We start from the raw sequence: 24,134 nt of genomic DNA on the forward strand, positions 1-24,134 counted from the left end.
CACTAATTGGCTAAACATGAATTCAGCTTTAGCTTTGCTTTTGGGAAAACAAACTTGAAGAAGGTTCTTCTGTGTGTGTTCTTGTTCTTTGCATACTTTGTTTTGTGGTCCTCGTTACTGACAGCTGCTCTTGTTTGTTTCCTTTTTTTCCCTTTATCTGTTTGACTTCCCCAATATGGTCTCTGTTGCTACCAGTTTCTATTGCTCCACCCCCTCCCCCTATGCCTCAGTTGACTCCACAGATACCTCTCACAGGCTTCGTGGCCAGGGTGCAGGAAAACAGTAAGTTTGGACAAGCTGAGCTGTCAAAGAGTAGAGCCTGTTTTCTTCTAGCATGCATGGCTGGCAAGTCAGACTCTATTTTGTTTCCTTTTCAGAAGCTAATACCATCTTGCATTCTAGTGCCACTATGCTATTGGAGCTGAAGGGCACACTCTTCAATTTTTTATAACATGTGCATGATTATTACTGACCCATTGAAGGATTGAGCTGCAAATTTATGATGGAGATAAAAATGTGAAATATGTGGCATCTGCTCAGTGTGGATGTAGAAATATATATTAAAAAAATTAATTTAGTGTTGCATCCTCCTGCCTACCACTAGTGAGAATTACTTCCTTTGGATTAGAAAGGATGACATAGCCTGTTAAAATATGCACCTGTGTAATTGTTAACTCATAAATTGTAGAAGTTTTTTAGAAAGTCATGTAGCCAAACAAAAGGAAAGGTGCGGTTTTACTATCTAATGCAAATAGAAGGAGCTTGGAGTTTGCCTCAATTCTTCCCTTTTCCTCCTGTTTTCTACAAGTGAAAACATTCACTAGAATCTGGACATCTTCTGGAAAGTTGAGCAATGATAGTAACAAAGGATCTGATCCTGAGAGGTGCAAAGTGGCTGCAATTTTCTATTAACAGTGGACACTCCTCATGTCTTGCGGGAGCCTTCAGGGCACTGATCCTGCAAGGAGCTGACTCCTTACAGGGTGCTGAGTACCCATAAGAACACTTGAGCAGTCAAGTTTTCACCTTTACCTTGGGGGTATTGTGCACTTCTCAGAATCAGGGCCAAGACAAGGGGCCCAAATGTGACAGTGAGGAGCATGCTATAAACCTTGTATAGAATAAAATAGATAGCATGGCACAAGTTTGCATTTAAAAACCTTTCCAAACCCATTCTTTGTTATAGTGGGCTAGCAATTGCTAGAGATCAAGGTTACAAAATGTTAGAACCCCATTTTTACATATTAATTTTTCAGAAAGTTATTAGCCTTTTGGAGTGAAATTTTCCATGCTTATAGTCCTCCTGAAGGTGAATCCTCTCCACCCAAAAACAAACAAAAAACTTGTGTGTGTATAACCAAAGGAAGAGAATCTGAGCTCACTTTTTAACAGGCCTGTAGCAAAAATGACTAAAGTTTGAAACCTGGCCTGGAAAGGGTGAACTTTCCCAATCAAAACTTTACTCAATCAAAATCTTTTTTTTTTTTTTTTTTTAAGTGAATTGCATTTGAAAACTGGGTAGTGAACATCCAGAGTGGAAAATGGAGTTTTAGGCAGTGGTGCAAAAACTGCGTTTCACAAAACTGGGTTTGAGTTTTGCCCAGCTGCTGGGTTTTCACTTACCTACTCCCCAATGAACCCCATTAACAGTATGGCATGAAGGCCACAGAGCAACATAGACAGGCTGGACTTCCATGGCATGAGAGGTTCCCATCCTTATGGATCCGAAATACTTGGAAAGTTGCTTCCTCTGTGGACTCCTAAACCCTTCTTCTGTGGCCCCTGAAAGAAATTCCACAAGACCTACTCTTTTTTCCTGCGCCCTGTACTCCGACTGTGGGTATCTTCATAGAAGAGGATTTTATTCAGACTTCCTAATACCTTTGTTACACAGACACAGCTGATGCAGCACACCTACTTGTATTGTATTGTTTGTTTAAAAAAAAAAAAAAAGATAGGGGTGGGGATTGCTTTAACCCAATCTCCACCTAAACAATAGCAGCAGCACAGGTGCAGGAAGTCACCATGCCCTTACGTTGTACACACCCAAGAGAGGGTTTGAATTTGAAATCTGGATTTGAAACCATTTAAATGTTAATACTGAGAATAGGCAATTTCTGCCCTTCCTTCTCTCCCATTTTATTTTTAAAAAGAAAAATAAATGCAACAGAACAAAGTTAATGTCCCTTTACAGTTGCCCAGTTAAAATCAGTGAGGAAATGTAAAGGTTAAATTTCCAAGAACAGTGTTAACTCTGCTTAGTAGCACATATATAGTACTTTGTTCCCATTTCTCCCATTAAATGTGAAGTTGAATTTGTCTGTTTTAGGAGAAACATTTAAAACAGACTTGTATGCTGCAGCCAAATCGGTGTATCTGTTGGCACTTTGTTTTTAAATAAGCAACCTTACTGTTGAATTAACATACTTTTGCAGTTAGTAAGATAAGGCATTTTCACTGGTTGGAACAGGACAAGAATTGATGAGCATGATTAAATAGAACAAAATCCAAAATGCTCAGAGAGATGGAAATTGTGGGAGATGTTCAATTTGAATTGGAAATACATTTGTGAAATGTGTGCCCAAGATACTGTATGAAACAGATCCAATTCTTATAGTTTCATTTATTTGGGTGTGCATGTTTCTGTGTCAAGTGAATTGGGTCAATAAACTATGCCTACTAGCAAGTCCTATTTCACTGTGCAGACAATGACACCTACAAGACATTACTCTCTTATAGAATAAAATGTTTAGTTGGGCAAAGGATTTTGGAAACAGTCCAGTTCATGAAAGTAGCATAAGTGGAGGTTTGTCTGGGAGAAGAATCACTAATGGCTTGGAGGTGAGGAGTAAGAAGGTCTTTTTAAAAAAAAAAAAAAAAAAATTAATTTCTGCTAACCTCACACACATCCAAAGCTTCACTCATGATCACCATGTTGTCCCTCCCTGTCCTTTATTTGCTTGTTACTATTAGCATATTACACTCTAAATGTAGGGCTGTAGAACCCTATGGTTTGAGCCATAACATCTTGGATCTGTGGTTTCATCAGATCTGTCCTATGTTAAGCAAGGTCAGACTGGGATGGTACTAGGACTGGAGACGTCCAAAGAACGTTACTGATGTTGGCGATCCAATTGGGGGCACTGATCCAGTGCCCCCAGAACAGTGCAGTGGGACACGATGCAGCTAGTGGTGCTATAAGGTGAAATTTCAAATCAAGGCCCAGACACTTATATGGAATTATTACACTTTTTTTGGTGCTAACTCTGGTGTTCTGCTCAGGTTCTGGCCCACCAATTATATTACTCCTAACTAAATTATTTCTATAGGAGATGCCAAATATATGGCACATGGGCTGAATCTGGCCAGTGGGGCACTTGCTTCTGGCCCCAGTGTTCATGAAAGGGATTTGTCCCACAGCTGCTCGGCTGCAGCTTGTTCACAGGAACTAGAAGGAAACCTGAGTGGGAGGAGGGAGCTCCTGCCAGACTGGGCACAGGTTCCATCACTGAGCTAGTCAGTCAAGACTCAGAGCAGAGGCTTTCCACCCTCTCTCTGTGCTGTTGCTGCCGAGCATGCTGGGATCAGAACTTCATCTGGGTACAGTGGTGGTCATTTTTTATCCTAAACTGTCATGTAAATTATTGTGCATTGTTAAGTAGCTGTCTTACTCCTCCACAGAGGGGACTGCATATGTAGATTTGGTTGGATACAAACAGATCTTTGGCCTCTGTCCTGGTTGGCAGGATGATCAGTAGCAGGGAGTGAATGGGGAAAGTGTAATGAAATGTTTCATGTTGCAGTGGGAAGGCAGAGGGGCTAAAGTGAGGTGTTTGACCTAGGAGAGCAGTTGGGGGATGTCTGTTGCCCATATAAAGAGGTTAAGATGTAATATGTTGTGGCATTTCCCATGAATGGGGAAGATGGATCTCCAGCCCTTATTTGCTGGCTGGAGGAGAGTTTGCAAGCCAGTGTTTAGAAAAAACGGTTACTCACCTTCTCCTAACTGTTCTTCGAGATGTGTGTTCATGTCCATTCCAATCACGTGTGCATGTTCCGCGTGCACAGTTGTTGGAAAGCTTTCCTTTAGGAGCTCCCGTCGGGTCAGCTGTGGAGCCCCTTGGAGTGGTGCCTTCATGGCGCTTAATATATGACCCTGCTGACCCGGCCCCTCCTCAGTTCCTTCTTACCGCCAGTGACTGTCATTGGAACTGCTGTTGCTTGCTTAGCAAGTGCTTCCCTTAGTGTTTTCATATAGTTAGCTTAGCCTAGTCTTAGTTGTTAGTGTATATATTGTATATAGTAAGGTTTGGGAGTGGGGTTTCCCTAATCCCAACCCCACCCCACCCTCTGGGCTCCTAGGCATGCCAAGAGCCCAAGGCTTTTAAACTTTGCAGAACCTGCAGGAAGCCTATGCCAACAAGCAATCCCCACGACTCGTGTCTGTGGGAGGTGCACCAGATAGAAACGTGCAAGATCTGCAGGGCTTTCCGCCCCAGAATTAAAGAGGAGCGAGATTTCCGATTGAAGCAGTTGCTCATGGAATCCGCCCTTCATCCCCAGTGTGCCGCGGACTGCCAGGACCCCGCACCGAGAGTGTCTGTCTGTATGGAGTGCCATGGCATCAGTACGTAACACGGTGCCGCGGAGGGACTCTAGTCTAAGAGACCCTCGGCACCGGCGTGTTCTGACACCGCAGGATGCACAGACAATCCAGCACCGCTTGCATTCACCAGTGCTGTAAAAGCGGCATAAAAAAGCTGCCAGGGCACTCCCTGGTGCAGAGAACAGTGGGACCTGCAGGAGTGTGTGAATATCAGAGGCTTGGGGGAGGAAGTCTGTGGCCTGTATGGCAAAGGTTCTCTAGGGAGAGCTGCTGTACTGTTCTTGACTGATATTTTTCCATTCTGAATATTGGTGATAGATTTCCTTTCTCCCTATCCCAAAGCCACTAGTAATTGTGCTGATATTGGAATCTTTTTAGAGATTGAATATTTTGAATCATGCATTTAATTCCTCATGTATCTCCCCTGAGAGCAGTGGCTGCCTATCCTCCATTTGCATTAATTCACTAATTGAATCCAGGGCGTGTGCTCATAGACTATCCTGCAAGATAAGGGTCTGTACAAAGCTTTGCCTCTGAATGTGTAGTATTCTGTTTTCTCTGACCTAGTCACATCTGATATACTAATGACTTCCCTCCCTTCTTGTCCTACACCAGATTTTGTAAAAAGATAATTCTCAAAGTAAGACAGAAGCAAATAAATTAGTGCTCAGAATAACAGAAATGAAGTATATACAAAATGCATTAACACAGGATTTGCAAAACCATGTCAAACCACTGATTCATCATGGTGCCCAGTTACCTCCTGGTTCTGAGGATGCCCGTCATCCCCTTGCATATGTGTATATTGCATCTAGTCACTTGTCATACATGGAGATGGGACAAAAATTCTTTCTATCTGCTGGCAATCAGCTTATGCCCTCTGGAGCATGTGCTTTGACTCTAGTAGCATTTATACATAGATTTGACCACTAATAACATAGTTGTGTTTTGTAGCTTTAACATGTAAAGCCTTTGTTTCTAAGCAGTGCATGGTATTGTAGTGCATGCTCTCTTTCTCTACAATGCACAGCCTAAGGTTTACGTTACTGTTTCTGATGCAAATCTTCAAACGTTTTTTAGTTGCTGATAGTCCAACTCCTCCTCCTCCACCACCTCCAGATGAGATGCCTATGTTTGATGATTCTCCTCCTCCTCCTCCCCCTCCCCCTGTGGATTATGAGGATGAGGAAGCTGCAGTAGTGCAGTACAGTGATCCGTATGCAGATGGAGACCCTGCTTGGGCCCCTAAAAACTATATTGAGAAAGGTAAGAGTTCAGTCCATACATTGACATGGTGGCAATACATAACTGCAATTTAACTTGTAGCCTCTGATGAAAGGAAACCAAAATCTCCCTGCTCAGTCCAAACTTATAACCATTCTTTCCTAACTTCTCAGTGGCTGTGCCCAGTGTAACAAATTGAGTCCTTGATACACTCAAGTACTCTGGAAGGAAGTGGAGAAGTAATCCATCATTACAAGAAATAGCTGTAAATTGGATTTAATTCATCTTCAAAAAGAACAGGAGTACTTGCGGCACCTTAGAGACTAACAAATTTATTTGAGCTTAAGCTTTCATGGGCTACAGCCCACTTCTAGACCAGCAATGGCTGTGTCAACCCTGCTGGATGTCTATCCAGAAATAACCTCATTGAAAGACCAGGCTTTTTGGCCCTACTGATTATTTGTGGGATTTTTCCCTTGATGTTGAATAAATGAGATGATAAAGTTGGCTTACGTTAGCCTTTTAACGGTAAAATTATAGTGGTTTTGTTTGAGAAATGTCTTAAGAGTATTTTAAATCCTATTTGCATATGGAACTCTTTACCTCATTCATAAGACTGGCAATGTTTGTTTCTGCAAATAACTGACATGCCAATTTCCTAGCTGTAGGGTCAGTCTATGCTAAGAAAATAACCAGTTTGTGACAACTGCCAGCAACAAGTTTCCTGTGACCTGGTGTTTAAGATGATTTGGCTGCCACTGTCGAGAGGGGAAATGTTTCACAGTTAGGGAAAATGTGATAGTGATCGATTTTGGAGTTTGGAGTATGTTTTCTTCCCTGTAACAGTTAAACTATTATGTTCCATCTTCATTAGTTGCTAAACTGTTTTCAGCACGAGTTTATAGACATTTGAGTGATGCCAACATAGGTTCATTTTACTAATGTGCCCAGACCGTAAGTCACTCCCTTCTCCAGATATCTGCCACGTGTACACTCTTGGAACTGACTAAGGAGCATGAAACTGATCAATGCTACCACTGTAATTACTCACTGTGGAAAGTGTTTTTTTTTTTTTTTTTTTTCCTTCTGCCCGCCCTCTGCCCCCAACATAAATCCATCTTTCATCCATAAAAAGTACATTAAGGTTGAAATGTCAAGCACTCAACACTTATGAAATGTCAGACTTAAGGCTGTTTGTGCAACACTAATTTGGCCCTCTTGTGCAGATGGCTTGTCTTCATTTACATAATCACATGCTATTTTTTCCATAGGACCCCTGCCTCATTGAGTGTACAGGATGAAATGTGCTCACTGAATCATTACTACTTCCATATTTTTATGCTAATCATTCAATGTGGGGCCCCAGGCATTATTTGCTGTGCACCCTCCAAACCGTGAACTGACTACAGAATTGTTAATTTTCCTCAGTGGCTTCTCTTTTGTGCTCACATCTTAGTTCTTGACAAACAGTTAATTTTGTCTTTGTCTTTTGTCACCTGTGAGGTGGTGGTATTATCTCCATTTTATACAGGGGGAAATGAGGCACAAAGATTAAAGCAAGTAGTGTCCACTAACTTTAGGTCCATAATTTGAAAAGCCTAGGGCCTTATTTTTCAGAGTACTTAACATTTAATAGCATTAGTATTATAGCAGGGGACTTAACATTTTATGTTCTGAACACAGCTCCCATTGACTTCAGTTGCATCTGAGTGCTCAGCACTTCCGTAAATCAAACACTAGCATCAAGTTTAAGCACCTAGAAAATGAGGAACACAGTGGCCGCTTGTCAAAGCTTTGGTTTATGTGACTTGCCTAACATCACATAGGAACTCGTGGCAGAGGGAGTGATAGAGGGAATTTAATTCTCCAGAGCAGCATTCAACAATCTTAACCAACAGACCTTCCTCTCTTCGATGCAGTTCCTTTCCTCATGTGCTACATACCTTCCAACTTTCGCAACAGTTGGGGCAGGGGCCCTACAGCCAATAGCCTCTTTCACTAAACAACCCTGATTTATTACCAGAGCACAGTTCAGCCTGCACCCTGAAGGTCTTATGGAAAAATATAGGATGTGGTCATGTGTTTAAAAACTATCAAAATGTAAATTGGAGGCCAATTTAAGGTTGTATAGGGAACCTCAATTCTGGAATTTCCTAATTCTTGAGTGATTGCAACCTTAATTTATTTTGGAGCTAAAAATCTCCTAAATTAAAAAATTGAAAAAATTACTCCTGTGCTGGTGAATTTAGTTCTAAGATTAATCTGCAAAGTTGGAATCTTTAGCTCCACAGCACTGTTATATGCCACTTATAAGTAGGAGAGATGCCTCTTAACAGCGTCCCTTTGGATCTGATTTCTTTAGGATTTTCGCGAAAAGCTGCACTACATAAACATGGCCAGCATTTAGTGAATAGCTAATTTTATCCTTGGGAAGGTTCTACTCTACGAAATTATAGAAATAGTACCTTAACAGAGGTGTGTATTTCAGGTTCTATCTGCTGTGACAAACAGTGTTATGGCTGCAAGGCTAACAGTTTACTTTTTTTTTTTACACCTCCGTGAACTGGATTCTGTTCCTTTTCATAAATCTCTGAAACATTTTCTACATTCCCATCAATTACACCTGTGCAAGCCAAAAGTTTAATTGAGGGCCTAATTGGGCCTGTACACCTTCTTTACTGGTGGTAATGTTAAGAGGAAAATTTATCTTGACTCTCCAGATTTCATGTTGAAAGGGTGGGGGAGAGTTGGGGGATGACTTTATTTGTAAAGTGAGCACATTAGATACAGGAATCACTGAGACCAACACTGAAAACCCTGAGATGTCCTTACTAGTCACTTAAATATGAGACCTGCACTTTAAAATGCTGTGTATTGTGTAATAGTACATGGCAAACTAATTTGTCTGACTCTTTTCATCCCTAGTTGTTGCTATATATGACTACACAAAGGACAAGGATGATGAGCTGTCATTTATGGAAGGTGCAATCATTTATGTGATAAAGAAGAATGATGATGGGTGGTATGAAGGAGTTTGCAATCGAGTGACTGGCCTGTTCCCTGGGAATTATGTTGAATCAATCATGCACTATGCTGATTAGAATCTTTGCTTTTCAAGTTGGGTCTTGTATTCAATCATACCATGATTATTTACAAGAGGTAACTAAAAGTTAACAATTGTCTTAATACACTTTAAAAAAAATGTGCCCATCTTTTCAGGCCATACTGTTTTAATGGTATGATTGAAGAATGTCCATCTCCATAAGCATAAATCTTTGGAGACAGTTTGTCTTACCTGATAGCAATTTGTAAAACAAGCAACTGTCTTATTACTGGTTATGCTTATTTACTTACGCATTGTTAATTTTATGACCAGCCTAAATATTCTTGGGAAGTAGGGTATAATATTTAATGAACCATGATTCAGATTGTGCCATTACATTTTTCAGTGCAGCATGGTAACTAACATTAAGTTAGACTAACATATTAAAAATCTGGGTGAAAAGTTTAATGTCAGTGCTGGTCATATTACTTTTTGTTAGACTCTTGCTCATTCTTGAACTATAATTGTTTAAAGCATGCATACAAACTTATGTATTGAAATATACTTTTTTAAAAATCCAAGATGCTTCCAATTTGTTGTAATCTCTACCTGGAGAACTCACTAAAATCTATTGCAATGAATTGCTTGAGTCTCTACGGTGTCCATGTGAATCAAAAATGGGTGGTCTTATGTATGTGTAATTTGTACCAAGTTTTTTTTAAATGAGTAAATTTGCATTACAACTTTTCCATTCATAAATATATGTGGAACCAAAGGTCTTGTGCATTACTTTGTCAGCACTTCTAATTGCTTTGCCAAGTAAGCCAATTTATGATTGTGGTATCACTAGCAATGTACTAAACTAAGGACAAGTGTTGTAGCCTTATTTTTAACATTGACATTAGTGGGCAAACAAATATACCAAACCTGAAAATTATCCACTTATCAGAACATTCTTTCAAAATTAGTGGGTAAAGGGTTCAAGTACTGCTAAAATTAAGTACTTAAAGGATTCTCAGCTGAGTGTTGAACTCACTGTAATTTAATAATTAGTTTCAGTTTGCTGCAACTGACATTACTAAATACAAACTGTATGCTGGACCAGCAGGACAAATTTGTATGTTTGAAGCTGATAATACACCAAGTAGGCAGTCAGAGCTAGCAGTCATACAGAAAGCGGGGGACAGATATTCACATCCTGTTTATTGGAAAGTGACAAATGCACTTTGCCTCTCCACTTCATTATGGGAAATTGGGCAAAAAGTCAGATGGGATGTTCACTTCAGTTTATACAAAACTGTAGTGCTTAGCTTATCTGAAGTAGAGTATGTAGTATGCTCTATTATTGTATGTAGTAAAGATTTGTTTTGGACTTTAAAGTGCTGTCCTACTGGGGTATTAAATGTACACTTCTATAACAAAGTGCTAAAAGACTGGTGGTTGGAAGCTTGATTGGTTGCAAGCTTGATTGGTTGCTGCATCATTTCTTTTCTAGTGTAAAATTAGAAATATGGGAACTTCTTCACCTTCCTCCCTAAAATCATTGTAACTTCCAAATGCTTTCTGCTTTAAGTGTTAATATCACCTTCTGAAAAATTAGCAACCAATAATTTACCTGTATTTTCTTTATAAATTGGAAAGTCTTCACTTAATTTGTATATAACTTGTCAAGTTTATGTACAGTCTTTTATAATAAACCATTCTCCTATATAACATTTTGGGTACTTCTGAAGTTTAACATGCACAGCTGGGAAAGCAATCAAACCATGTTTTTGCAGTAAACCTTATCACTTCACACTTACAGTAATATTTAATGTTATTTGCAACGCATTAATTTTAATTAATATTTATTCTCATTGGCATTGTACATCAATATTAAGTGTAAACAATACTTCCTCCAACAAACGCCCTTATTAAAACACATTTAGACAGAATTAGTACAATTTAACAGACTGATTGTTTCATAGTTGTATGGCTTCCCTCAAACGTCTTCATAAACTTAAAGTATATTAATTTCAGAAAATATTAAAAAAATAATTTTTGGTAACCAGCACTGGAAGCAAACCAAGATGTTTTGAAATGTAGTTTTATAGGCACAGTCTGGTAAGTAGCTGCCAGTATGAGTGGAAGAAGGTGTCTCACTTGTCCCGGGTGAGTACAGTTTCTGTGAGCTGAATGAGGGCATCTCGTTCAGCGGATGGTCGCAGTTTACTAATCTCTTTCATTGCTTCATGGCAGTAGCGTTGGGCGAGGTAGGTTGTTTGCTGTACACCATCACTCTTTAAAAAAAAACAAAAAAACCAAAACACTAATAGAGTAGCAATTATTTCCATTGCTACATGTAAAACAAACCAATGCTGTTGGAAGTGAGTTAGTGTCTTTAACCCTCCACAGTGGCTCTAGGCACAGTAGATTGGATTTAAATCAGCAAGCAAGAAAGCTTGATTTTAATCTTGTTTTACATTTACACTTCAGTTATTTTCCTGAAGAAAGGTTGATTTCCTTCATATAATCTGGTACCACTTGCTAACCAGGATACAGTATACTTAAATGGTATAACATACCATCAGATTCTTGATTTAAAACTTTTGATTAGAAATGGGCCAATGATACATTTCTTAGAGGTGATTAAATTATTGAACTCATATTTGTGTCAAGTTGCATTTGAATGGAAATTGGGATTCAAATGCACAAACAGTAATTGTTTCTCATTGCTAAACTACCTTAAATGTGCAGAAAAAAACCTCAAAACATTTTGAATTTAAAACTGACTTAATAAACAGGAATATCTGGTTAGTGAATTAAACTGACTACTTCTGGTCATCCATGTCCTGTGCTAATGTCCAAATTCTGCAAGTTTAAATTTGACAAAGATGTCATCATACAATACTCTAAAATTAGAAACTAAGATTTTAGGGGTAGACTATTAAATTGAAAATTCTTTTAGCAGGGCCAGATTTAAACTAAGAAGCAATGTAAGCTTTCTTGACTGTGCCTATTTTATTTTATGTTTTTGTACCTCTGAAACATAACTACTCTTCAGTACCAGCAACTGAGTTCTTAGAAACTGACCCTCTTGGATCCAGTGCATTAACTATGTTGCTACATCTATCTAATCCCGTAATCTGCCTCTGCTGTTCCTCTTAAGTGCTGTGCTTGCAAGCTATTTTTCACCCCAGGAACCAGCAAAGTTTGAATACTTTGCAACAGTATCTTTGATTACATCTTAGAGTTCAGTGTTCTCAACCTTTCTAAACTCGTGTATCCCTTTCAGGAGTCTGATCTGTTTTGCATACCCAAAGTTTCACCTAATTTTAAACTACATGCTTACAAAATCAGGCAAAAATACAAAAGTGGCCCAGCACACTATTACTGAAAGTGTTTACTTTCTCATTTTGTCTGTATGACTGACTTTGATAGTGCTTTATGTAATAAAATGAGGCAAATGTGTGTGCTCCCAGGGGTATGGGTAGTCCTGGTTGAGAACCACTTCTTGAGTTAGATGCTAAACTTTTTTAAATACAGCCCTGCCATCTGTGGCTAATTCATGCAATGAGTTCTAGATTGCCTATAACTGCTACAACTAATTTGAGGAATTAAATAAATTTATACTTCATACTAGTCTTACCTGAAGTACATAGTGCCGAGCACGTTCAACATCACCTGGCAAACTGAATCTCCTCATGATCATGGCATTCATTTCTGGAAACTAAACATGAAGGAGAAAATTTTAAGTATTGGCTGTTTCTTATGAAGTGTTTTCTCTGCGTAGCTGCCTGTTACACTAGCTCCAGGGACCTAATACATTTATCTCCCCTTTGATACTAGTCTATTAATATAAACAGTCTAGTGGAGGCATGGAGGCATCTACTCTAACCAGATCAGGTGTCTTAAGGGTCACTTTGTACAAGAAGGATAACTTACCTGCTTTGAAATAAATGCTTTAGTGCTCCTGATTAAAGTAGTAAGAATACAAGGCATTGGGTGGAAGCTTCTCACTTTCACACCACCTCCACTAACTAGGTTATTCCTCACCCCCATACACATTACTTGCTGCATATCAGGTTTAAATTTCTATGTGTAGGTTTTAAATATAGCTGCAGTAGGGATCAATGTAGTGTAGAACTTGTCTGTCCTTTCACAATAGTTGAGTAGAAACCAACCCTTTGGACATCTTGAGGGGGTAGAGGGTGAAATCATAGTAAATTTGGATGTAGTGGAAGTTGGATGTGTTCCATTTCTTGGGGAGAGGTAAGGTAAGACACAGCAATTCAAACATAACTGAACCTGTCCCATTTGATGTGCATCTGACTTCCTAATGTGCTAAATATTTAATTAGAATTGGACCCAAATCAGATAACCACCATTCCTGAACATGGTTGACTTGAATTAAATGGCAAAATAAGGGCTGGTTAGAATCTGGGTTCCTCCTCTACTTGTAATCATCTCTGTGGGTAGTATCTAGCTAATAGTTCAATACCAAACCACTATCCTCTAACCAACTTGATGTGTCTATACTGCAATAAAACAGCTGCAGCTGGTCCAGTCAGCTGACCTAGACTGGTAAGGAGGGGCTATAAAATTGCAATACAGAAGTGTTGGGCTCAGGCAGGCTGATCCAGACCAGCTGTGGGTGTTTAAATGCAGTGTAGACCGGGTATAAATGTTCAGAAATGCATACTAGACTCTCCCCATCATGGTTTACATTGGGGTAGGCAACCTATGGCATGTGTGCCATAGGCAGCACACAAGCTGATTTTCAGTGGCACTCACACTGCCTGGGTCCTGGCCACTAGTCTGGGGGGCTCTGCATTTTAATTTAATTGAAGCTTCTTAAACATTTTAAAAACCTTATTTATTATAGACTTATAAAGAGAGACCTTCTAAAAACATTAAAATATATTGCTGGCATGCAAAACAAATTAGAGTGAATAAATGAAGACTTAGCACACCACTTCTGAAAGGTTGCTCACCCCTGCTTTACATTCTAGGATAACAGCATAGGTATTTATCTTAATATTTAAGGAATACTTAATGTAGTTAATCACCTTGGCTTTTCATATAAAATCTGAACATTTAAAATGTAGGATATTTTGTGTTCTCAGCCTCTCACTCATTAACTACACTTTTATAAGTCTTACTCTACAAGTCAGCCAGTCTAAAGTGCATTGTCTGGGTAAATCACTATCATAAATCCAAACAGCTACTAGCCCTTACTTCCTCCAGATGCTGTATTTTAGAACACATTTCTCAGCATCAGTGTGCTGCTTTATAAAAATAAAGAGCTTTTTTTCCTCATCAGGCGATAGCTAGGATCAAGCAAAAATTTAACTTGTGCTATACATTTCTAAAGGCTGATCAGCTTTCCTTGTGTAGCCTTCAGTATCAATGTATATTGAATTGAGAAATTGTGTGTTGGAGACCTATTTCTCTCTAATGACAATGTTCCTCCCACTGCTTTCAAACAGTTTTCTTAGGCAGAACCTACAAACAAATGTTAGTGCTCGCTGGGTTTTCTATGGATTCCAACTTTCTTACTGTATTATGGCAATTTTAATTACAATTTGCATATTATACATCTCTGCTTACGTTATTAGTTAGCTGCATCTGCTTTGATAGTCTACATTTAACTTGCAAAAATATAGAAAAACCAGACCTTTCACACAAAGCTAGTCTTAGCCTTTAACTCTGCACATAACAGCTAATGTATAAACCTTTGAAAGGAGTGCTTATGTTAATTCTAAAATCACTTCTTAAAAAGAATAGGATTGAAAATGTAGGAGAACTTTAATGTTTAACTATTCTGTGCAAAAATGGGAAATTCCCACTTCTTGATAAATTCTCTTAAGGGAACCAATATCCAGCTTGTAGCTTCCATTTCAATTGTTAGGAAGAACCTGAAAATACAGTCAGATTATGCTGAGCAGGGGCTGATTTTACATGTATACATATAAATTTTAAAAACTCACACTTAAGTCAACTTTAAATACATAAAGGTGTTGCTCATTTATTTTATATAACTTTTCTGTGACAGTGGAAAGACAGAGGCATTTCCAAAGCCATAATGTTGTATGTGTTTGTAAAAGCATCTTCAACATATGGAAATAACAGATTAACTGCTGGCCAAAATGGTAGGAGGAAGAGAAGCAGATGTATACCTTTTCCCAAAGAAAAATGAACCTTCAACAGAAAAACCCTTTACATGTTTTAGATTGAGTTTTTTACTTCTTCAAAGGGCTTGTCTTACACAGCCCTGCCGTTCAGACTAGAGCGGTGTGAATAGCACGGCACAGGCACAAACTAAAAGATTCCTAGTTCACATTAATGTCAGCCTGCTGCAGAGTCCACACAGGAGGAGAGTTACAGTGCTGCGCTTTGTTGCCCACTGCTAATTCCTGTCCAAACTGTGGGGCTGTGGCGACATACATCTATTTGCATTGAGGCTAACGCTGATTGCTAGTAGTACAAGTAAGTGGCTGATTGCAGTCCCAGATCCAGTTTTTAAAACTTATGTAAACAAATAATACATAAGTCTCTAGTGTGGCTCAGTACTAGTTTCTTGTAAACAGCAGGAAATTGTCGAAGAGGCCTTCCTCTGGGCACAAAAGGCCTTCCAAAATGTTCTGTGGAAGGACAGCTTGATGAAGCACTGACAATTGCCTTCTGTCATCAAGATATAAAGAGTGTGAAAGGGGGAACACTAATAAGCAGCCTGTAAACAAAACACTGGACTTGTGATCAATGAAAATCCTAAAATGTTTTGTCAGGTTTTTTTTCAGCTTTATTTTAATATTGGAAACTCAGGTTTTGTCTACTCTAGAACAATTAATAAAATGCAAACATTGGAGTCGAACCAAAAGCCAATTAACTGAAAACAGACAGCACAATTTTAAGATGGATATATGGGTAAGAGAATGGGTCTTTTACAGCTAAACCATTTTATCTCCTCCAGTTTCTTCCATTACTAAATGGTGGCCCGAACGAATAATTACAAAGCTGCTAGTGGCACTTAAACCCAGATGATTTGAGAATAGAAGCCTACTTAAATGACTAAACACAAGCAGTAGTGGGAGACTACTGATTCTTGGCATGAAAATAACAACATGCATTGACCATAACAGCTGTTAAAGTATTTAAATAATGCTCCAGCTAGACGGTAATCAAAATTCATTTTTCAGCTGGGAATTTTGTTACTAACAGATGAACAAATCTGAATATCAAGAATAATGTAACCTCTTTCATCCATGAGTCTAACTCAAGTCAATAGGAACTAGCCCATTTATTTAAGACTATACAGAGAATCTATAGTTTTCAGCCACTGTATGGCCATTTACCACAATAATCCTTACTCTTTAGGAGCTTAATTTTTTTTTTTTAAACAAAAAAGGTGGCACTAACGTGTACCTCGTGACAAGCAGAACCACACAACCTTAGTGTGTAAACTTCCTCCTTTGCCAGCTGTCACCTCTCCATGCCATTTCTAGCTTAGATTCTAAGCGGCTCAGGCACTATGTCTTTAGCCACTCAGGAGAGCAGGGGTTCTCACAACAAATATTTTGGTAGCTGCAGAGTGTGGCCACCAACTCTTGCTCTGACAAACCTGTCTCTCGCAGCTCTTCACTGAGAGCCCGCCCCAGGTTCCCGAGCCGGGCGGGAGCAGGGGAGCTGTCCTGACAACTGAACACTGCAGCTGCCTCCAGAGCCATGTCCAGCACTGCACACACCAGCCCCACGTGGCTCCTGAGGCGCTGCCCAGAACCCCTGAGGAGGCTGAATGGTGCAGGGTACTGATCCCCATTGGCAGTGCCAGCGCAAACCGCAAGGTGGCACATCTTGCTGCCCTTGGTAACAGCTAGTCAGGAGCAACAGCTGGGTGCTGCAGGGAGGGGCTGCTGCTTTGCTTCTCTTGTCCCTCCCCTCCCCCAAATCTCCACCTATTCTTTGGAGGCTGTCCTGGCTGCAAACAAATCCACTGGTGGCTGCACTTGAGAAACACTGCATGCCATGTGCACCTACAGTGTAATATACAAATGTAAATAAATAAAATACTAACTTAATAAAACAGGTTCTGGGTTGGACTCATCAGCACTCTACAGATCAATCAACTACACAAATTATTGTAATAGTGCAGTGCACCGTCTCTGCCTCTGCTGTGTCCTGTGTCAGTCTGCAAGTATCTTCCTTTTTCTGTGCACTTGCTGTTCATTTCTACACTGCATCCTCTTTCTGTACTTCTGCCACTCTCGCTGTTCCTTTTTTCTGTTGTATCTGCTTCTCTTCCCTTTTCTCTAGAAAATGATCACTCAGTAAGGAGAGATCTTACAGGGTGTGAACGAGTTCTCGTGACTCCTAGGGGATTTCCCATTGAAACAAGTGGAACATGGAGGGTTTTGTTCTCAGGGGCCACTAGACATCACTCCCTTTCTATGTGGCCAGTACCATCCCTGCCTTCCTGTCTTTTCTATATGGCGGCTCTCTTGCCATATCGTCCTTCCCCTTTGTGCAAGTGTGTACCCATATTGTCTCTTACTCTATTTTTGTTCTGGGGGATGTAAGGAAGGGGGAAAAAAACCAAACCACTTATCTAAGCTTGTTCTAACTTATTTCTCTTCAAGCCCTCAGTAACAGTCCACTCTCAAATGGAGGAATGCTGAACGCAGCTCCCGCTGGAACCAGTCAATGCCAGTACATGTTTCATTAGGTAAAGAGGAGAGGAGATCTCTCCTAGCTATGTCCCAAGCATATTTTAAATTGACTAGACTTCAAGTTGAGAGTGTCCCTTAAAGCCAGCGATGATTTTTATTTTTGGAGAATGTTCTTTAACCCTACCTGTTGGCAAGCAAATAAAACAGGGCCTGTGGCTAATCCAAGTTTGAGATCCGCTGATGCTGGTTTCCCCAACTGGTCAGCACATGATGTAAAATCTAGCACATCATCTATTAGCTGGAAGAAGACAAACACAAAAGCAAATTTTACCACATTAAAAAAAAAAAAACATGATACAACACATTTTAATTGCTGTGTCTAATTAAAAGAAAATGTATACAGAGAATTACAGCAATCCAGTTTGGTTTCCAATGTAGTTTTGAGAAGTGTGCATTTTAGACTTCCCACTAATTCCGTAAAAGCAACAGAATACACTACCTGAAAAGCTATGCCAACATTTTTTCCATACTGGTATGCAATCTCATGAACTTTTGGATCAGGGCAGCCTAGTATGGAAACCTGAAAGGAAGAGGAAAAAAAGAAAAAGGACAGCTCTAATTATTCACCTGAAATTTGTTTGATTGTAGGTGCAACATAATAAGCACAGTAAACATCTGGGAGAGGGGAAAGCGCCACATTTAGAGCATTTTTCCCCATCCCCAATTCCCTGTTTATGCACGCACACGCACACACACACAAATATCCAGGCCCATTAGAAAACACAAAACCCAATAGAACTGCAGTATTAAATTCTGGATAGAGATTAACTTTATTATGGTTACAAATTATACTGTAAGGAGAGGGAATGCAGCAGGATGAGAGGTGTTACACATGTAGGTTAATTGTCTAATGCAGCTCAGCAACATAGGGCCTGAATCTGTTTACATAATTGCTAGGAGGATAGGGCTCAAGTAGGTAGATGGATCTTACAAGCCTCCCAGTAACAGAGACCATGGAGTTGGAAGAGTGGTGCCCAAACTAAGACAAGTGAGAAAGAGAATGTTATTTTCATGGGAGATGTTAACTGTCCAGAAATGAACTATCAATAGAGATGAGCTGATGAAATTTCCACTGAATTATTGGGGAGAGTTAGTGGCAAAGGGGGCTGGGATGGGAAAGGGCACATAATACTAGACCAAATCATCACTGGTTCTGAACAAGCCATAAGGAATCTTGAGGTTCAAGAACTGTTTCAACTGCACCCATGCTATGGTAATGTGGCTCTTTGTCCATGAGTAGCAGGCAGAAAAAGATCCCTTATGTAATCCTTGGGGAAAAATACATTAACATTTTACTTAAGTGCACACAAAAGGATGAATTTCTCTGAAGACAAACGTCTAGAGAGGCATGAATTCTGTATAATTAAATGAGGGGGTGATGAGCGAGATTTGGGAGTTGATGACCATAAGCCCACAACACTGTTTAAAATAATGTTTTAGAATTCTGTATGTGTGCTTGTAGATAGATTATTTTTTTTAAAAGTGCACAAACTTGGTTCCACTTGATACTCAGATTTATTTTAGTTTTCAACAGAACTACGGTTGTTGGGGGAAAAAAAAATATCCATCCTGGCTTACTATAGAAACAAACTAATGTTACTAAAAGAGGAGAGGAAGCAGTGAAGATTCATTTTGATTTATCAAGTAAAAATAAGAGTAAAAATGCAATAGAAGAGCAGCACGGGAATACAAAGATAAGAAAGAAACATTTTTGTTCCTTAGGTGGGAAAGTTGTAGGATCATTTAAAAACAGTAGCAGAAGCCTTGATGGGGACTGTGAAGATGGAAAAGAAGCTGAAAAAAGTAATTTCGATAAGGTATTCACACTGAAAAATATCTTCAAATCAACATGATGCAAGCATGCACTCACGTAAGTAGTGCCCTACCAAATTCACAGTCCATTTTGGTCAATTTCATGGTTATAGGATTTTAAAAATAATAAATTTCATGATTTTAGCTATTTAAATCTGAAATTTCACAGTGTTGTGATTGTAGGGGTCCTGACCCAAAAAGGAGTTGTGGGGGGGGGTGTCACGGTACTACTACCCTTACTTCTATGCTGCTGCTGGCACCAGTGCTGCCTTCAGAGTTGGGTAGCTGGAGAGCAGCAGAGGCTGACTGGGATCTCAGCTCTGAAGGCAGAGCCGCTGCCAGCAGCAGCACAAACTAAGGATGTCATGGTATGGTATTGCCACCCTTACTTCTGCACTGCCGCCTGCAGAGCTAGGCCCTTAGTCAGCAGTTGCTACTCTCCAGCCGCCCAGCTCTGAAGGCAGCAGCGCAGAAGTAAGGGTGACAATACCATACCATGACATCCTTACTTCTGCACTGCTGCTGGCAGGGCACTACCTTCAGAACTGAGCGTCCGGCCAACAGCTGCTGCTTTCCAGCTGCCCAGCTCTGAAGGCAGCTCAGAATTAAGGGTGGCAATACCACGACCCCCCTAAAATAACCCTGTGACCCCCTGCAACTCCCTTTTGGGTCAGGACTCCCCAACTTGAGAAACACTGGTCTCCCCCGTGAAATCTGGTCTTGTGTGCTTTTACCCTATACTATACAGATTTCACGGGGGAGACCAGATTTCACGATCCGTGATGTGTTTTTCATGGTTGTGAATTTGGTAGGGCCCTACACATAAGAAATAAAGATGAAAGAACCTCTAACACTGTGCTTTCCAAACATAAGAATACTAAAAGGACCTAAAAGAATCTGGATACTTCTCTCATTATCAGACAACATTCCACATTGCCTCAGTCTATAAAAAGAGGGAAGATGTTAGTAGCCTAGTTTTCTTGCTCAAAGTTTGCCTTTAGTCAGACAAAATTCTGGAGACCATCAAAGGATAAACTGAATTGAGATACAAGGGGGTTTTAGATGGGAATAAGCATGGGGTATCAAAAGGTGTTCATGAACTAGCCCCTCAGAGCTGATGGCTATATATATAATCCCTTGTTATTTACTACTCATAATTAATACTTCAAATTCCAGTTACTATGTTGAACTGGAATCTCTTCCACTGAAAGTAGATTATCAAAAGGAAATGACTTTAGTGGATTTTTTTTAAATGAATGAGGGGATTTATCAAACATTCTGTAATAGTGTCCGATGCACCTGATACAGTAGTTCTATTAGCTCAAACCTGTTACTGGACTTTACAGTTTATTTTAATGTGTATGCAAAGCCTGAGGTGGTTCCATATCATCAGTGACATTACATTCTTTAATATGTCAAGAGGAGCTAACTTAGGCTTGGTCTACACTAAACCCCCAAATCGAACTAAGGTACGCAACTTCAGCTACGTGGATAACGTAGCTGAAGTCGACGTACCTTAGTTCGAACTTACCGTGGTCCAGACCCGGCAGGCAGGCTTCCCCTGTCGACTCCGCGTACTCCTCGCGGCGAGCAGGATTACCGGAGTCGACGGGGAGCACTTCTGAGTTCGATTTATCGCGTCCAGACAAGACGCGATAAATCGAACCCAGAAGTTCGACTGCCTGCCGCCGAACCAGCGTGGTAAGTATAGACAAGCCCACAGTTTAGGCCCCAATTCTGCACCGAGTTCTGTGCGAGTGAACCCCCATGAGACATACCCAGTGGAAATTTAAACTTAATTAAATTTGGAATCATTGGCTAGGTAGAGAAGTACAGACTTCTCCTCTCATTGTACTCCCTATGACAAATCCTTATCGCCACACGGAGCTCTGTTGAGGTCAGTGGGTCTCTTTGTGGGTGAGGGCTATGCATGCACAGATCAGCTTGTAGGATCAGAGCCTACGTCCATAAAAACTGAAGTCCTGCTAGATGAAGCCTGAATATCTGATGCAACTTTTATACTCATTTCAATGAAGAAATATATTTTTTTAAATCCCTATTTTGAAAGTATCTTATGAAGAATGTAAATCTTTACCTGGCTTTGAAATCTAATTATAGCAGGGAAAATAGGCAAGAGAGGGAGAAGCTGCTAAGCTTATTTGGTATCTCAGATTTCTCATGACAGCTGGGAATTCCATTTGTGCTTCATTGCTGTGAATTCCTGAGCAGAAATCCTCCACTCCCATATTGTCCTTGAAAAATGCCTTTCAGTAACTCAGGCTACAGTGACTCTCAGGGCCATCTGCCACTATTTACTGTGGCACACATATACTACTTTGGCCGTAGCTTAAGCACACATCTACCATGTAGTTAATATACACTGGAGACTGTGACAGCTTTAGCCCCTTGATAGACTTTTTATAAAAGTGTATTTGGTTACCTCAATGGCATTTTGGTTCTAATGTAATGCTTTGGAGATGCAGATGATAACTAGTGCAATTACAGGAAAAGACCATCCGTATCCTGTTTAGGCACTGTCCCAGGAACACACCAATCATCCTTCCTCTAGATTAATTCTAACTAAAATCCCATTAGAATTAGTTTGTAATTTTTTTCAGCCAAAACAATGAGTGTCTTTTCCTTCCCTTAACACAAGAACTGAATTGGCTCATGCTAGCAGGACTTATCCTAACCGATATTCTCAATCACCAATAATTTAGCCTTAGTTTGCCCTTGAGAATGAAGTCATCTTCATCTTGGACATGTAAAAGAACCCACTTTCAAGCTACAGATAATGATTCTGATGACCATTTTTCTGGCTACAAAGAGCAGAACTCCTTCTGAACCCATCAGCTCTCCTTAAATAGCCCAAACTGTCCGAAGAAAGTGTGCTCCAGGCACTTTCTGCCACTCATGCTATCAGTACCATTCTTCCCATCCTTGCTGACCTATGAAAAAAGAAACTGAGGGAAAGACTAAAAAAATGTCATTGTCATAGTGTGAAAAGCTATAGTTTTGCCCCCAAGGATAATCCCCTCTCCCTCACTTTTATTTATAAACATGATTTTGCTGCATCTGAAATGCTAGATTCCCAGTGGTGAAAACCTAATTATGCACAGTACAAGTACCGGAAGGCAACAGTAAAACAAGCTCTCTTTCCTGTGAGCTGTACCTCACTTTAGATGGATGCTCCTGAATCCTTGGCTTTTGTGCAAACTCTCAGAGAGGCCAATAAGCAAACTGAAATGGTGGAATTTGTAATGAGAATCTATCTAATGGGAATGGAAGACCCTGTGAATTCTTTTCTTAGATTGTCAAAATTGCTATCCAATAGCAACAGCTTTCAGTTACACTGAATATGTGGTGAGTCTGAAGCTTGATGTGACTGTCTTTACTTAGGCAAAATTCTCACTGAAGATTTGAGCCTTAGAGAGGAAAGCTGTATCACACATTACTATTCATATGAACCATCCATGTCCTGATCTGTTTCTATAAAGAGTTGCCTAAGAAAATACATCTGAATCCTTTTTGGGAGATAAAATTCTCTACTTCCAAAATATAAGACCCCACTGAAGTTTAGATCCTTGGATACTATTGCATAAAGTTAGTAACGCAGTTGAAACCATGACTGTTTTGAAGGTAGGTGTAGATCTGGTATCAATGATTGGTGGTAGCCTTTTTTCAAGGACCCCAACTTTGTTGCAACATTAGGTCTAAGTGAAAAATTAAGAGAAATAATGCTTCATCTGTGTTTTGTTGCCAGTGGATATTCCCAATCTGCTTCAGAAACACAAAAGAAACTATCATGAGTTTAAGAAGCTTTGGAAATAGATTACTCTTAGTTAGAAATGAAACCTTTACGAGATTTAGGTATACCCAAATGTTGTATGCAACTGTGACTGGAGTGTTTTCTATTTTCCTTAAACTGGTCAGATTTCCAGATTCCTCTGAGACAGATTTTTATGGAACGTATACTGTACTGAGAGTGTCCCAATAAGGTATTACAAGATTGGAAATAATGTCCTGGTTCACATAATCCACTTTATTTAGGCAATTTTCAACTGCTCTCTATTGCAAGAATGTACCACTGATTTCAGAATAAAACACTTAACAATAACACAGTGTGTTAGCAATAAGAGGCAGTTCAAAAAGGATTAGTCTAAGGTTATGTTCCAGCTACACTTCCCTTTTCTGACAACGTTATGGCTCTCTTTGGAGGGGATGGAGGAGGAGAGGGGAGAAACACATTTTTGTCACTTTCTGCATTTTCTGAACTGGTAATAAACTTTTTTTTAAATAAGAACTTGTCTGTGCAAGTCAATATTCATTTGTTGTGTAACGAAAGTAACAGAATTTGGTGGTAAATACAGAGAGTAGGATATAGCAGGGTCTAACTGACTGTCAGTTTGCTTGGGACTCAGTCCTTGAATTTATGCTTCTGTCATTTTACAATAATGGAACTAGACATGATTGTTTTAGTCACCCCAACCCATGCAACTAAAAACATATTCAATTCATAAGACTTAATGAGGAGCAGAAGAGAATGTATTTCCTATTTAGAGCAATGCTAAATAGGAAGAACACAAACTGTTTAAATTTTTTGCACTGTTTTCATGTAGGGCTCTGCATTACAGTTTACTATGCTACACAATAACAGACAACAGATGTGAAAGGAAACTTATATTCAACAAATTATAAGATGAATAGTTCTCGGACATGGATTTTAAAAATAGGCTCAAACGTC

The 24,134-nt window shown here is 39.7% G+C and overlaps 2 protein-coding genes across 18 annotated transcripts in view; one reads left to right on the forward strand and one right to left on the reverse strand.

The window, feature by feature from the left end:
* Positions 1 to 10,586, forward strand: part of ABI1 (abl interactor 1) — a 104,177-nt gene extending 93,591 nt beyond the window's left edge. For 8 of the 13 annotated variants that reach the window (XM_005290909.5, XM_005290906.5, XM_065582945.1 and 5 more), the window contains 2 exons: positions 5,687 to 5,872; positions 8,756 to 10,586. In XM_005290909.5, the coding sequence (XP_005290966.1) occupies positions 5,687 to 5,872; positions 8,756 to 8,931 (362 nt within the window). In that variant the 3' untranslated portion in view covers positions 8,932 to 10,586. Of the gene's footprint in view, positions 1 to 195; positions 283 to 5,686; positions 5,873 to 8,755 lie in introns of all 13 variants that reach the window. The other 5 variants (XM_005290907.5, XM_005290903.5, XM_005290905.5 and 2 more) reach the window with 1 other exon arrangement.
* Positions 10,587 to 10,703: 117 nt separating this feature from the next.
* Positions 10,704 to 24,134, reverse strand: part of PDSS1 (decaprenyl diphosphate synthase subunit 1) — a 33,141-nt gene continuing 19,710 nt past the window's right edge. For all 5 annotated transcript variants that reach the window (XM_024100949.3, XM_005290902.5, XM_065582949.1 and 2 more), the window contains 4 exons: positions 18,018 to 18,098; positions 17,703 to 17,816; positions 12,502 to 12,582; positions 10,704 to 11,152 (listed from right to left, as the gene is read on the reverse strand). In XM_024100949.3, the coding sequence (XP_023956717.2) occupies positions 11,012 to 11,152; positions 12,502 to 12,582; positions 17,703 to 17,816; positions 18,018 to 18,098 (417 nt within the window). In that variant the 3' untranslated portion in view covers positions 10,704 to 11,011. The remainder of the gene's footprint in view (positions 11,153 to 12,501; positions 12,583 to 17,702; positions 17,817 to 18,017; positions 18,099 to 24,134) is intronic.

The sequence above is a fragment of the Chrysemys picta genome, chromosome 2 (assembly GCF_011386835.1).
Source record: "Chrysemys picta bellii isolate R12L10 chromosome 2, ASM1138683v2, whole genome shotgun sequence".
NCBI lineage: Eukaryota > Metazoa > Chordata > Testudines > Emydidae > Chrysemys > Chrysemys picta.